This window comes from Cyprinus carpio, chromosome A16 (genome assembly GCF_018340385.1).
Source record: "Cyprinus carpio isolate SPL01 chromosome A16, ASM1834038v1, whole genome shotgun sequence".
Taxonomy (NCBI): Eukaryota; Metazoa; Chordata; class Actinopteri; order Cypriniformes; family Cyprinidae; genus Cyprinus; species Cyprinus carpio.
Genome location: NC_056587.1, coordinates 12,964,996 through 12,981,228, shown reverse-complemented (window position 1 = coordinate 12,981,228; position 16,233 = coordinate 12,964,996). Strand labels below are relative to the sequence as shown.

At 35.5% G+C, this 16,233-nt stretch overlaps 1 protein-coding gene across 2 annotated transcripts; it reads left to right on the top strand.

Annotated features, from left to right (window-relative positions):
• The first annotated feature begins 218 nt into the window (after positions 1 to 218).
• On the top strand, positions 219 to 13,844 carry LOC109105330 (RNA binding protein fox-1 homolog 1-like). Of its 2 annotated transcripts, none has more exons than XM_042772772.1 (12): positions 219 to 644; positions 3,845 to 4,081; positions 7,120 to 7,287; positions 7,638 to 7,691; positions 7,780 to 7,872; positions 7,942 to 7,999; positions 8,121 to 8,180; positions 8,317 to 8,464; positions 8,657 to 8,696; positions 11,623 to 11,699; positions 11,786 to 11,867; positions 11,982 to 13,844. In XM_042772772.1, the coding sequence occupies exons 1-12, from the start codon at positions 558 to 560 to the stop codon at positions 12,024 to 12,026; spliced, it is 1,149 nt and encodes a 382-aa protein (XP_042628706.1). In that variant the 5' UTR covers positions 219 to 557; the 3' UTR covers positions 12,027 to 13,844. The 2 variants fall into 2 exon arrangements, with proteins under 2 accessions (XP_042628706.1, XP_042628707.1); XM_042772773.1 differs by lacking the exon at positions 219 to 644 and adding an exon at positions 3,117 to 3,247.
• Positions 13,845 to 16,233: the final 2,389 nt, after the last annotated feature.

Genomic DNA, 16,233 nt, shown 5'->3' with positions numbered 1-16,233 from the left:
TTGCTTATGTCTGTTTCAGTATACACCAGACGACAAACATCTATGTCATCAAATTTGGACTAAATCGTGTATTACTACATGGCATCTGTTTAATTTCTATTGGTGATACTAGCACAACTAATAGGAAGGGGAACTATTTAAAGGAGTGTAACACAACTCTGAACATGTGTTTCTGTCTATCAAATATATCCACAGACACACAACCACACACACACACACACACATGCAGTGTCCCCTAGAGATCTTTCAGTACTGATCTCCTCTGCCTTTTGTGAAACTGACTCGGTACTCTGAACTCTTGGATCGGGTCTTATTTTTTTAAATTCTCGTTTTATCACCTAGAAGTTGTGACTCCAGCCATTAGTGCAGTGCAGCCCACTCTTCTTCTCCTTTTCTTTTTCATGCCCCTGGATCTTTTTCCTCTTCTGTTTGGATCCTAAACTTTCTCAGTCTGGTTCTTTCTTGATTCAGAGAGCTCTCCTTCCCCTCTCTCTTTCCTCGGTCTCCCATCCCTTTTAGCTGTTCCTTTTTTCTGTCCTTTTTTCTGGCTATGCACCATGCTGTCCTCCCCTACTGTAATCCTTCAGCCCTACGGACTCCCTGTTTACCCCCAGACAGCCTCCTGCTACCCCAGCATTGTACAGGTAAACATGACCCTTTATTCTCTATATCGTCCTCTTTCACATTCTCTTTGTAGTTTGTTTGTTTCATTTTTAATTTTATAACTTTTTATTTGTATTTTTATAAAATTTTTAACGAGTTTTTACTTGTGCAGTTTATGCTGTCACATATCTGGTAATATGTTGCATAAATCAACCAATCACTATCCAGCAAAAGGCTTGTGTATGTCCTAAACTGTCATCCACCAATGGGTTTGCAATGAGGACATTAAATGTGTTTCTCTCTGCCAGTGAAGGAAGCTGTGTCCTTTTGTTAGTTATATTTGTCCCTGCGAGGTGGCCTACTGCAAACAGGTTCAGTGTGTGTTTGTGTGCCGTTGTGTGATTGTATGTTTGTGTGTGTCTGAGAGAGAGAAATTCCAGGACAGCTGATAAACGGTGTGCTGCTCTTTCTCTCTGTCACACTCATATTTTTAGTCTGTTTCTTTCACTGCAAATTCCCTCTCACACATGGATTACAGATATGAAATATATATAGAGTCTCAGGTTGCCTCTTGAGTTTATCTGAAGTGATACACAGTGACAGATTATGTCATCTAAAGAGTAGGACTTGAAACAGAGGAATTTTCTTAGCTGCTTCTACTCATTTATTTGCTAGTCATCTGTCATACTTTGATTTAACCTTTTGTGTTTGGGTTGAATTATGTGGTTATTTTGATAGCTATGTTTGTGTTGGTGCAAAATTGTATAATTTGGCTCATATATTTGTGTGTGCATGTCTGTTTATTGATAGAATGATGAATAAATAGACATTCATTATTAGAATAAACCCCTAAATAAACCCTGATGTTAATCTGAGGTTTATTGTCACCCTAAAGTGTCTTATTTTTGCAATAATGACTGGCACAATCAATATTAATAAATTCTAAATGACTAAAGAGACAGCAGAGTGAAATAATGAATCAGAATACCACAACTGACCAATGAATCAGAATACCACAACTGACCAATCAGAATCAAGTATTTCAGATTGTAATATAGGAGTATAGACTACATAAACAGATCTTGTCATCAGATCTGTGTGAGTGTTTGAATGATCCTGCAGCTGTCAGATCACGCACCTGGCATCCTGCCTCTGATCTTTAACCCCAAACCTGACAGCTGGAGGGGCCAGTGTGTGTGTGTGAGGGGGAGGGAATCTCCTATCAGTCAGTGTGCTTGAAAAGACATTTCATCTGCTAGATAGAGGCTTTATTTAAATACTCTCACAGTAACAAAGAATCAGGACGGGAAACAGAACAGTTTACAAATCTCATATGATAACCTTTGCATGTTAGATAGCAACTAGTTTGTTCGAACAATTATCTCATGCATGTTTATGATTAGTCTCCATATCCTCTATAGAAGAACTTGGCAGGGTGTTGTTTATGTAAGTTATAAGTGTATGTAAATATCTCACCAAGTGTGTTCTCTTTGTACTTGTTGAATAAAGTCTCCAAAGCCTGAAGTCTTAATTTTGATCTTTGACTTGATATACAGCCAGCAGCAATGGCACACTGGATGTCATTTTGAGTCAGCAGTACTCAAAACGCTGTAGTGTTTCAGTTCGCAGGTCTGACAACACTTGTTTACATCTCGTAAATCTTATACAGGGGTGTCAAGTAGCTCCTGTTTTTTTTTTTAAGGAATGAAGGTAAGATGCCATGTTCTTGTAAACACTGAGTAGCATTGTAATTATGGTATATAACATCCCTAGCTATGATGAGAAACAGACCATGCTGTAACATGAGACTTTTGTTTCTGCTAAAGGAATCTAAGTGTGGTGGTGATATCCGATCAAAGCTGTGTCTTTCAGTGTCATAGTTTATCATTGAAGGCTAAATTTATCCTTATCTGCGAAACAGCTGATAAAGAGTAAACACATAAAAAGTGAGTCTGTGTTTGTGAAGAGCTTCATACTGGTTTCATTGCTTCACATTATTTTCCCCATAATTATATGTATTTTATTTTATTTTTAACAGACTCAGTAAAGAAACATAAAAAACACTGAAATGAAAGGTTTTGTAACAAAAGTCTATTAACCAAAGCTTGACAATATCAATATAATTTGAAATTTCTGCATAAAATGTATTATAGATTGTATTTAAGTAAATTTAATGTCTCCAATTTTCTTTGTTTGGAGAACTCTGAGTGAACAGTAACTTGAATGTGTTTGAGTGATCTTACCTGTTTTACCTGATCTATTTCATGCACACTGTACACACTTCAGTATTCACAGAAATCTTGTTGGTCTGGTTTAAATAAATAAATCAATATGATTGTTTTCAACTGAACATGAATAGGACCAGAGTTCTACAGAGCAGTTTAGTTATTTGTATGTAAGAATCAACTTTTATCCAAACAGATGTGTCTCTGTTTAGTACCTAAGAGTAGGAGGGGAAAATGGGTTGATGACTGACATGAACAAATGAACACAGCTGGTGTAAAGTTCCCCCCTGAGACTGGTTTGGAGCTCTGTGATTGGTGGGTGTGAGAACTTATGGTGGGGTGGGCGGGTGAAAGCTTTGCATTAAAGCATGCGTCAGTTGTTGGTGAGTATTGGGTCGCCTGCGGAATGCACTGAAGGGGTGAGATGTCTAATTTATACTCCCAATTTTGAAAAGGCTATGTTGTGTCTTTGTCAGGACCTTTATGTGATGTCAGTATTGGTTTATCTGTGTTTTGTTTAGTGTTTTTGATCTGCAAACAAAACAGTAAAAGAATGTTGGCTTCTTTATAGCTGGTTAATTTGAGTCAGTTTTATTTGGTAAAGAAAAAAAAGGTGGATTGCATATTTTACCAAACTGAAGGTGGTATGAATTTGTTGCAAATGCTTTTTGTGTCTATTCTATAAGGGAAATTTCCAGAAATTGCTTTTATGTAAAAAACAGGAAAAAAAAAAGTTGCTGATAAGGATCTTTGTCAAATATGCACTATGAAATTATTGTTGATCAGTTGCTGATTATAAGTATGAAGTATAATCAAACCGCTATTAAACAGACTTGAAAAATCACGCTGAATCTCATATAGTAATAAAAAGAAGTTATAACTGGTAAAATTATTTTGTTGGTTTAAAGTAATGGATTGTTACCATGGCTCATTGATCAAATCATATTTTGTTCTTGTAATTAACAGTTCACAAAAGTAAGTTTCTGTTAGTAAACAGCACTTCTGTCTCATTTTAGGGTGCCGCTGCCCAAGAGGCGGGGCCAGGCAATGGTGACCCTTCACTTCCTCAGGTCTATGCGCAACCTCCTTCATATCCTCCACCTGGACAAGGCCCCCCCACACATACTGCCCGGCTGCCACCCCTCGATTTCAGCGCTGCTCATCCAAACTCTGAATATTCAGATCATCATCAGTTGAGAGTCTATCAGGGCCCTCAGCATGATGGGACGGAGTCCATAACAACCAATAACCCGGTAAGAACAATTGACAAATGAATGAATTCAGATGATAAAGGGTTTTTTAAATATTAGTTTGTCTTAAACATCAGTTAACAGAGGGGAGCATCTAAAGTACATGTAGACTTTATTCAACAAGTAAATAATAAACTGAACTAACATAACGTAATATATAAATCAAGCACAAACATTTATTTAAATAATCAAATTTAACTAAAAACATAGCAGGGCCAATATGACTATGGAAAATTAAGATTTTGGGAATTATTTAGTACAATCAGCGTATATTCATTTCAAATATTTTTTCATTAGAGAAGGTATGTCAGGAATATATATAGGCTGCTGATATATAATCCTATGCTTTGGTCCTCTGGGATCCCCTGTCTGAGCTAAAAATATCTTTATGTCCTTTACACATCCTTCCTTTGCCTTGTCCAACTCCAAGTATAGTAATTCAACTCGCTCAGGGCACTATACAGTAGAATATTTAAGCTTATTATGGAAGGAAAACTGACTTTACTTGCTTTTCCACTCTCCAGTTCTCTTTTCAAAGAGGAAATAGTTTGAGGTAATCTTATATGCTTATATAAAAAGAAATTCAGTGATGTGTCTGAATATTAAGTTGCAGGGAAATAATTATTTGTACTCTAAATTTACTTTTAAACTGAATCACATTGTGTTTTCCAGTTAATATATGAGCCAGGGGTTTTCAAACTGGGTCTGGGGACTCTCAGGGTGCCACAAAAGGGTGTTGGTGTCTGCAAAATATACATTTTTACAAAATGTATTTTTTCTTTCTGATCAAATGAGAATTATAAAACTTTGGGGGCCTTGGCATCAAAACCTTTGAACATCCCTGATATAAGAAATTAATTAATTAAATTAAATTATATATTTTTTTAAAGCACCAGTAATGAGATGTCAGTTATGAATCCTTTAAAGGACAATCTGTAATTACTGAAATATTGTCTTTTGTACACGTACCATATCTTTAAATTCGTATTATCTTAAGTGCGTATCACCAAGTGTATGATTGTTATTGTTGTGTTACTAATGGCTCATCGGGTACAGTAATTGCAAAAAAGGCCATTTTAAGTTACAACAAAGGCTTGTGCCAAAGGGAATTGTGGGAAGGATTGTGAATAGTATTTCACCATGAAAGTTTTTTTTTTTTTTCACTGAAAAGGTTCATGCAATGAGTTCTCTCTTTCTCTGTCACACCATCTTCTGTCCACATTGCTTATATCACTAGAGAGCGCCAGATATTGGGACTATGAGACGCCGCCGTGGAGGGAGGGGTCAAGGGGGGAGTCGGACGGGATGACCCCTCCCCCCTCATCTATGTTTCCCAGGTCCAGTCAGAAAAGCACTCTGCATCGTGACGTGATATCATCACATACCTTCCCATCACACCTTTCCCCTCCTATCTGTCACTTCTCCCAAAAACCCTCCCTGGCCTGTGTCTCTGGATGAATGTAATGATGATGGTGTTTCAGCAGTGTGACACCTGCTGTCGTAGTCATTACAGCTAGCACTCAGCCCGGCCGGCTCAGAGTTAACCATAACCATGAACTGTTTGCGTGTGTGGATGTGTTTGTGCGTCAATCTCTACGTACATGTGTTTCCTTTCCTACCACTTTCTTCCTTATTAATAAAAAGTTCTTTCTTGGTTACAAAAATAGCTGTATACATTGTTGCAATTTTGTAGTTGACCTTTAAAGTTATACGCCAAAATGCATAAGCTGCTTTGAATTCCCCTGTGTTTAGAGCTTCTGTCTTTCACTTTCTGTTTGGGGTTCACTCGGTTCTAGACCCTTCCGAACCTTCTTGACGTATTAGGATTATCAACTCTCATCATTTCTCTTTTTTGCTTCTTTATTGTCTTTTATCTTTATAAATGCTGCTTCTGTTTGAGGTGGAAATGAATTTTAATAGAGAAATAGAATGACTGAAGAATTTTGCAACTTCTGGTGAAATGGAGCGAAAGTGAGAAGATTAAATTTTCATTTATCATATTTAAATCTAGGGATACACTGATATTTAAATTCTGGTTGATACAGATAAATTATCTTTTTTTATTTTTTTAATGCAGTAATCTATAAATGGCCAACAATATAGGTCTATAGTACTTTTAAAATTAAAATTATTTTTTAATTTTAAATTTTAAAGTATATTTTGTGAATAAGGAGGGACATCTGGGATAATGGTTAAAAAAATAATAAAAATAGTAAAAATGAAAACAAACAAAGGAAGAAAACATGATGAACCGAATGCACCCCTTTTTTCTGGTTTTGTTGCTCTTTTTCTTCTACTTATTTCTCTTTTTGAAAATTTTAATACACCCTTTTTGACTTCTTAATCCATTTTTTAAAAGTAACAGTTTTGTGCCGTTTGGTGAGGTAGGCTGTGCAGAGATACGAACTGGCATCGTGATGCATTGTGGGATAGTGGATGCGTTGGGTTTGAAGCACAAATACTCTTATGTATTGATCTGCATGGGGGCATTTTATTCACAGTCATGTACAATCAGTGCAATAGGAAATGCTGTGTAACCTGTGCATTACATAGACGACATTTTAGTTGCAGCGCTCATAAAACTACACATCGTTTAGTATGCTAGTATTCTTTAATGACTTTCAGCTGCTGATTTAGTGACTTCACTGAAGTCAAAATATGATTGTGTTACAAGGAAACTGTGTTTTTTATGTCTATATCTAACAGGCATGTACCTAGACAGCTCACTAAAATGGGAATTTGTCACATTTCCTCACTTTTGCTTGAGAGAATTCACTGGATGAGGAATGCTCCTTTGCGTTTTGTTGTGGTCAATTTATAAAAACAGTTTTTCTCCCAGTAAAATTTTAGACTGTAATAAATTTGACAAGCAATCTTACAATAGATAAGCAGTAGTTATAAGGGTTTAACGTAATGAAATACATACTAATGTTTCTTCTGTTTTTCTGTTCTTCTCTTTAACTTCCTCCTCATTCTTTCTATGTCTGTTGCCTCCTTCACATTTTCTCCCTCCCTATCTTTCATTCTTGTTTCCCTCATAGGATGATTCTTTAGCGCCTGTGACATCTGACCCACAGTCTCTCAGTGTTTCTGTAGCGTCTGGAAGTGGAACTGAGGAGGATGAAGCTGGGAAGGCTCAACCCAAAAGGCTCCATGTTTCCAATATCCCCTTTAGGTTTCGGGACCCAGACCTGAGGCAGATGTTTGGGGTGAGAGAATCTGTGTTTGTCCCAAATGTGATGCATTACTCAATTGGCTTTTGTGGCATTTTTACTCAGCCTCATGTTTTACCCAAACTGTAAGGCTTTCTTTTGCAGAACACAAAAGAAGACATTTTTTTAGGAATGTTTAAACTTTTTGTTATACAATTAAATTCAGTGGATTAGTCAAAGTATCCTCTGTTGCATTTCACAGAATAAATTCAGTCATACAGGTTTGACACAACATAAGGGTGACTAAAAGATGACGGAATGTTCATTTTTGTGTGAATTATCCCTTCATATAAACCCATTCTCTCACCTGTCAACTGTTTAGTCAATATCTGTCTTTCATCTCTCAGCAATTTGGCAAGATTCTAGACGTGGAGATCATCTTTAATGAGAGAGGATCAAAGGTCAGTAGATTCCCGCAGGCTTGTGAGTTAATTGCTTCTTTATTTGAGTTTCAACTGGAATTCAGTTTGATTTCAATCCTTTCTTTAGGGTTTTGGATTTGTGACATTTGAGAGTGCAGTGGAAGCAGACCGAGCGAGAGAGAAGCTCAACGGAACGATTGTCGAGGGAAGGAAGATTGAGGTATGAGGATGATAAGTTTCTGTGTTGGGAGTATGGACAACTAAACAACTAAATGACTCTGCTTCTCAGGTGAACAACGCCACAGCGAGGGTAGTTACAAAAAAGCCTCAGACACCATTGGTGAACGGTGAGCTTCCTTCATAATATTCTGCCCAAAATTGTATGTTTTAAACTTGTTACTCCTTTTTCAGTATAAGAATAAAGGGTTTGTAAAATTCAACTCCTTAACTATATGTCAACTCCTGTAGCTGCTGGGTGGAAAATCAATCCAGTAATGGGAGCCATGTACGCCCCTGAACTTTACACAGGTATTTCTAATCTTGACTTTTATTCCATTTTTGAGTTAAAAATATAATAGCTAGCAGAAATGTCCTGTCATAGACAGACTGTAGTACATGTAATTTGTTATTTAGCCATCTAAATGTCACTGTTTTGGTTTAATAGTCGCCAGCTTTCCTTATCCTGTTCCCACACCGACCTTGGCCTACAGAGGCTCCACACTCCGTGGACGTGGTCGGGCAGTTTACAATACAATCCGCTCAGCTGCAGCCACAGCTGCAGCCACACCAGCTGCAGTACCAACCTATCCAGGGTCAGTAGCTCTTGTTACACATTGAATTAGTATTTACACTATACTGGTATTATTGGTTGAAAAGACAAAGTAAACCTTTCTTTGCACCTATGTTATTGGATAATTTACATGAAGTTACATTAAGCTTACATTAAATTGTATTATTTTTTTATGCCATTGTGTAATTTACTGCCTACTTTATGTCTCCCGCAGAGTGGTGTATCAAGATGGATTGTATGGTGCTGAGGTCTATGTAAGTTACCAGTGAACTTTACCAGCACTTTCTTAGAGTGTTTCAGTAGAAATTTGTGAGTTATGAAGTGTTGTGGTTAAAGGTGAAGGCTTGTAAATCTTCAGAGTAAGTACTGTAGAGAATGTGACATTTCATACACTGCCAGGATCTTGTCACGCACTGTCGTAAAAAATAGACTTCTGCTACAAATAATTATAATCTGTGTGTGTGATATGACTAATGAGGTCATTCAGAAAACAATAAAACCGAAACCAAATAGCACTGAAACTGGAATTGAAGTAAACAAGAAAATAACATCATAACAGTCCACATAGCGGAACAAACCTGACAATAAGATCGTTCGGCTATCGTTAGCCTATACACTGTGTGCACAATTATTAGACAAAATGTATTTGAGGATTAATTTTGTTATTGTACAACTACAGTGCTCTTGGTCAATCTAAAATGTTAACAAACCCTCAAACCTGAACATTTAAGTAGTAAAAGTGAAGTTTTGGTGTTCTTAAGAGAATCTCTACATGTACACCATTATTAGGAAACTATTAGTGTGCAGAATTATGCAACTAAATGAAAAACAAAGATTTTCCCATCTCACTTGTTTATTTTCACCTGTTAAAGAGAATAATAAACTCAGTTGACAAATAAACATTTCTGAAATTTCAAAAAGAAAACCTCAGTGACCAATATAGCCACCCTTCTTTTCTATAACAGTCACAAGCCTTCCATTCACGGAGTCAGTCAGTTTCTTGATCTGGTCAGAATCAACTTTTTGTGCCTCCCAAACACTGGTCAGAGAGGTATACGGTTTACCTTCACTGTAAATTTCCTGCTTAAGAAGGGCCCAAAAGTTCTCAATAGGGTTTAAGTCAGGTGAAGAAGGGGGCCATGTCATTCGTTTTTCATCTTTAGGGCCTTTACTGGCCAGCCACGCAGTGGAGTACTTTGATGCATGCGATGGAGCGTTGTCTTGCATAAAAATCAAAGTCTCCTTGAAAGATGCAGACTTTTTCCTGTGCCACTGCTTGAAGAAAGTGTCTTCTAAAAATTGGCAGTATGTCTGAGAGTTGATTTTGAGTCCATTTTCAACCCGAAAAGGTCCAACTAGCTCATCTTTAATAATACCTGCCCATACCAGTACCCCATCTCCACCTTGCTGGCGCTTGAAACAAAGTGGAGCTCTGTGTCCGTTACTGATCCAATCACGGGCCCATCCATCTGGTCCGTCAAGAGTCACTCTCATCTCATCAGTCCACAAAACCTTTGAAAAATCTGTCTTCAGATATTTCTTGGCCTATTCTTGACGTTTCAACTTATGTGTCTTTTGGCCCATTTTTCCTGAGGAGAAAAATCTGCCTAATAATTAGGCCACACCCTCCCTCATTACACAAATACACATCACCTGATATGCATTAAATCCAATAAGCATTCAAGTTTATACAGCTTGGACTTGGAAATTATGGATAAAATGATGATATGGTCAAAATAATCACTTGCCTAATAATTGTGCATACAGTGTCGATGCTATGTCAGAAATTTCGCTTTCCTTGGACATAACCTATTTTCACAAATATATATTAATCGGCTTGGAGGACAGACGCAAGTAATCCCGCACACTCAGTCGATCACTCTCTCTTTCACTGTCTGTTTAGGCTTTGTTAAGTGCTTAGCTTAACTCCTAGCCCTATCAAGATGAAAATCTTACCCAAGTTTTTATATATCTTTTAGTCTCTCCCAATTCATATCCCACTGTTCTTTTTCACCCATCTTAATGGTTTGATCAGACGTTTCATATGATGTGGCAAAAACCCCAGAATTAGTCTTGACAAATTAGCTTTATACTGTAATCAGGGAGGTTTAAAATGACCAAATTTCAAATTGTACTGTTGGGCAGCACATTCCAGATATCTGGCCCAGATCTTTGGAAGCGGCGCCCTACCTTCATGGCTCAAAACATAATTATTTGAATTAAATGAGTATGTTCCATTGGACATGCTGTATAAATGGGATGAGAAATTAATTTAAATGGTAACCAACAATCCTATGATCATTCATTCAATCCAAATGTGGGAACAGTTGCAAAAGACATTTGGACAGAAAGAGTTTCTTTCTCACAAGACACCAATGTGGGGCAACAGATTGCTTCCAAAATGTGTTCAGAATAAATACTTTAACATATGGCTTGATAAATGAATTATTTATCTAGAGAAATGCTATGAGGATAGAATATTATTGTTTTTTAGACAGCTCAAATCTAGGTATAATTTAAGCAATTAAGATTTAAAAAAAAAAAATTGGCTACTTATGTGACTTTATAAGAGTTAAATCCAACTCATTTTAGTTTAACACAGCTGGAGCAATTGGTTTATTCGACCTATAAAATAATCTCTGATATTATTCTGATGTTATTCCTATAAATCTGTGATTATATGTAGTTAATACTTGTATACCTTTAGAAAAGTTAACATACTGGTTAAAAAATAATAAAAGTAAAACATTTTACAGAGTTGGCAACCCTTCCTAGTTTATATGGAAAAAACACCAATAGACCATATGGAATGTTCCCCTGACTAAGATATTACAGATGAATATTTGTATAGGTGTATAGATTATTATTTTTTTTATCTACTTTCCTGTTTATTATTAATTTTATTTCTTCCATTTCTGTCTAGTTCTGTAGTGTCTTGTTTTGTCCTGTATTGTGTGATGTATAAGTAAAAAAAAAAAAAGCTCCTAACCTAAACTCTAAACTTTAATCTACTTGAATATTTGTAAATTGAATTTTCAAATCCAAAATGATTTTTTAGGTTAGCTAATAATCTAACACCAGCCTGCACCATGGGAGCATTCCTGTAAAATGTTTTGCAGTTCAAATTGTTTTCTGGATGAATAAAAATGTAATGCAATACTTAAACCATCCTTTCTTTAGGGAGGATATCCAGCCACATATCGAGTAGCCCAGTCCACCTCAGCAGCTGCAGCAGCCACATACACATACAGTGATGGGTAAGAACCGTTAATCTATCAATCAATCTATCCATTCTTCAATTCAATCAATTAATATATCTATTAATTAATTAATTTATATTAAGATATGGAAGAATCTATGCCACAGCAACAGACCCCTACCAACACTCAGTGGGACCTACCACCACTTATGGAGTTGGAACAGTGGTAAGTTACAATGTGAAATACCGCACATGGTGAATACAGTCAGTTGTAATTAAACAATGTCTTGACTGACTGATACAATGGAATGTCTGATTTATTCTATTTCTTTACAATCAGGCAAGTTTGTATCGTGGAGGCTACAACCGCTTTACTCCGTACTGAATGAAAACAGCTCTGTGACTCACGTCTGCTGAGTGCTGAGGAACCATTTGATCTTGAGATTGTAAAAACTGCATATATTTATTGGGGGAAAAAGATGAATCTAGGCTGAAAATATAATTAATTATATTTAAGGACATTTATTTCATTCTTAATTTAAGAAAAAAACCCTCCCCAAAAAAGAACTTACTTAACAGACAGTGTCTAGCTGATCATGGTGCTGTTATGTCCAGTACATACAGATACTTTCATAATAGCAGCGTGATATGGAAGTTATCATATAGAAGTTATCAAAAGATATCATATAGTTATCAAGCCTCAAAGGAAGATGACAGGCCTCACAAAGAGTCCCAAAACACTAATTTTATGACAACCTCTGGATTTGTTGCACTGCTGAATGATGATAAAAAATAGACAAAGACAGATACCTCTAGTGGAACTTCCCCTAGACTGAGAAATAAAAAAATCTGAACCTGTCTAGTATGTATAGGACTGTGTGCATGTTGGAGTGTCTTTGGAGTGATCGAGTGTGTGTAATTTTTCTGCTGTCGCAAGCAATACTGTGAGATACAGCAGTGGCACTGGGGTGGGTGATATGTTCTCTCTCAATGTAATCTACCTCTGAGCTAAACATCTCTTTATTCTAATGCAAACTATTCATCAGGTTTCTTATGAAGCTATTTCAAAATCTTCAAAAAACTTCTGGTACTTTCCTCTGATTTTCTCCTGTCATTTCCTGTTCAGTATTTGTGGTCCACTCGTCTTTTTTTTTTCTTTCTGTTTTTCTATTGTTATTGCTTCAGTAATACTACTTCTGTATTCTCATTCTGTCTTTATTCTTATCTTTTGCCACTTAAACTTCTTTCATGCTTATTTTAACCTGTTGTGTGCTTTACCTCCCTTTACTGTTTGCTTCTACTTTCTTAACTGTGCATTCAATTCTGCTTAAGATCATTTTTTCAAATGCCAAATTACTGAATCAATAGTGTATGAACATTTATTTTGAAGACTATTTGAATGTTTTCTATAATCTCTAAAGAACTATTCTGAGCCATTTTTTCTTTCTTTTTTCTTCCTTCCTTTGCTTCCTTCCGTTTTTCTGTCTTTTTTCTTTGTTCCTTTCTTTTTTCTTTTTCTTTTTCTTTTTTGCCTGCTTTGCTTGATTGTTTTCTTCTACTACTAAACTTTCTTCTTTAGTGCCTCTAAAATTTCCTTTGCACTTTGTAATTTCCCACGCCCTCATAATAATATTTCCTGCTTTATTTGTTTGTTTGTTTTTCTCTCACTGTCTGATTTTATCTTGTTTCGATTTATCTTTTCCTCTTCCTGTTTTATCTCTATTTCATTCCTTCTCTGGGCTGATTTTGCTGTGCTTTTACTCATATAAATGAGTGATCTTGTAATCTGATTCTGTAACTCGTCTTTCACTTTGACTCTCTGAATGTGCCTACAAGGCTTATTATTTTTTCTTATAGCTAATTTAACTAATTTTGCCCGTTGGGTGCTTTTCATTTTCTGTCTGCTTTCTTTTCTCTGTTCTTCCTTTTCTGTAGCCTATTGAACCTGTTATGCTTAAGATTTCCCTACGTTTCTTGTAGTTTTCTATGTAGAGTTTATTTAATTTCTTTTAGTTATAGTTAATCATGTCATTCTATTTTTCTCTTTTTCTACCAGACAGTTTAATCATTTTATCTCACAGCTATTACAGGACCCTATGATGTCATTGCTGTATCATGTTTTTTTTCTCTCTCCCTCTCTTTCAACTTACTAAAGTGTAGGCCACTCTGTGGCTGAATTGTACATTAAAGCAGTTTAATTATGTTTCTGTCTGATCATTGAAGAATATTAGTCATTGCATTATGTTAATTTTGAAACACAACAACAAATAACACTTTTTATTGAGAAGGTGAAGTCTAAACATTTTTGAAACTATATTTCCGGTATTTCAAATATGTAGGCTAATGCCACACCTCTCTTACACCTATCAAACGGGACTTTTCCACACACCTTCTCAGTTTTTAAATCTTTTAAGTTCCTTTTCATGTATTCATTTTCCCTTTTTGACCACTGCACATCTGTGGGTTTTATTTTGCTCAAAGCATTCAATATATTCAATATAATGTTCAATATAAGGACTCAGTCTGAGAAACTCACAAAACCTGCTGCTCACTACCATTCCATGACAGAGATTATATGACTGTATAAACATGTATGACCATTATCACAAGCATAGGCATCGCTGGGCCATTTTTAGGAGGGCTATGGCCCCCTAAAATGACTACTCAGCCCCCCCTAACATTTTGCGATTAGCCCTATTAACTGTACAAGAATTCGTGATCACCTCAGTCCTCTTTAAATTTCATATGAAAACGGTGGCAGAATTCGATCAGCTCCTCCCCTTCTTTCAGTGCATTCTTTCAGTGCGTTCAATCTGCAGACCACATTGGCACAGAGCGAGAAACAGAGGACCTCACCACACAAGCAGTTTATTCTTTTGCATGACGTTGTTACTTTTCTTTGAGTGCTCATTTTACATGTAAATAGCTAATGTCTTTAACTGATATGTATTTTCATTCTGTCAGATGACATTGTGGTTATAAATCAGAACAGCAACTTGGAAATGAATTGGAAGTGACTACTGGTTAAGATATATTCTTAATACTCTGGCCCTCTTCGGTTATTTTTGATTTTTTTTTTATATTTTATATTTAGAAATTTTAAAAGTCTTAACCTCATCGGAATGAGATGACACTTGTTGACTTTTGTCACATTAGCAATATGAACACACACACAAAAAAATCATGGACATGATTCGGATATGTTAAAGGGTACACTCAAAAAATTCAACTAGCCATTTGTTTGATTTGCAAAATACAAATATGTCTGATTAATAAGAATATAACACGTTTACTTATGTTAAATTATTAATTCTTGTTATTTGTAACTAAATTATTATTCGAAGCAGTGCAAGTTTACTTGATTTGATTAGATGCTTAATGGGTGCTACGAATAAATCATGTTAATTCAACAATTTATTTTTTTGAGTGTAAAAAAAACAACAACAACTCACACTTGACCTCTTCACGGTCAAAAATGACTGACATAGGAAATGAAGGGGAAATACGAAAAAATTAGAAAACTCAGTGAATCTTTTGGAAGTACAAAATACAAATCAGCCACTGGTCAGAAAAAAAGTGTGCAGCAATCAAGGGGTGACTCTCATGAATATCAGGAGTGCAAAACAGACACCCACCCACACACGCACACACACTCATATACTGTACGTATATACACAGAAATAACTGGTAAGACTGCAACAGAGCAAATTTTCAAAATATGTGAAATAACATTTATTGAATTACATTGAATAAAATATAAATTAATTACAAAATGTTTGTATAAAGTGTTTTGAATTATCACTATCCATTCCTTATTTTATTAGCTTTTTTAAATTTTCAAATACCGATTAACAAAAATGCTTTTCTGTGTGTTAACTTTCTAACAAGACTTTAATGTTTGACTATAATCATAATGTAAAACCTGATATTTATCTATCCAAAAATATCTAAACCTTGACAAAAGGTAGTCTTTTAGAATGTCTAGATATATATCTAAATGCAAAACCTAAAAAAATTAAGAAATTATGTCTAGAAAACAATGGGTATTCAAAAGCCTCTGTATACATCTATACAGGGTGCCAAAACAAGAGGTTACGCAACATTACACAAGTTTTAATTTTTTTAATGACTCCGGATGGATGGCCCAATTCTCACTTAAAAAAATTGATTTTAAATGCCTTCACTCTATTTTGAAGTGAAATATTGCATTTATTAAAAAATAGTAAATAAATATTTTAATTCTAATGGAGAAAATAGCTAATTAAAATTGTATAAATATTGTAAAGTACCATAAAATTTCCTCAAAATCATAAATAATAATCAAAAAATATTATTGAACAAAAATATATTTCATAGATTTTCATGAAGAAAAAAAAAAGTTACATTTCAAGGCTTCGGTCAAGAAGGCAAGTGTGACTCCAAAATGAAAAGGACCAGAGGGTTAAGGGGCTTAAAGAGTTTCAGTCACGAAAAGCAATTTCTTTTTCAAAAAAGTACCTACTCAGATACTATGCAATTTCAGATACAGCTGAAGATATTACAAGCAGGTTTTCTGAAATATTTGGTGTCTGAGACTTTACTGAAATCCGTAT

Bases quoted from the DNA above. Each gene is read 5' to 3' on its own strand.
- LOC109105330 (XM_042772772.1), top strand. From the start codon at position 558: ATGCTGTCCTCCCCTACTGTAATCCTTCAGCCCTACGGACTCCCTGTT. The intron at 7,873-7,941 runs GTATGAGGATGA...TCTGCTTCTCAG, and splicing joins TCGAGGGAAGGAAGATTGAG to GTGAACAACGCCACAGCGAG. The intron at 8,000-8,120 runs GTGAGCTTCCTT...CAACTCCTGTAG, and splicing joins TCAGACACCATTGGTGAACG to CTGCTGGGTGGAAAATCAAT.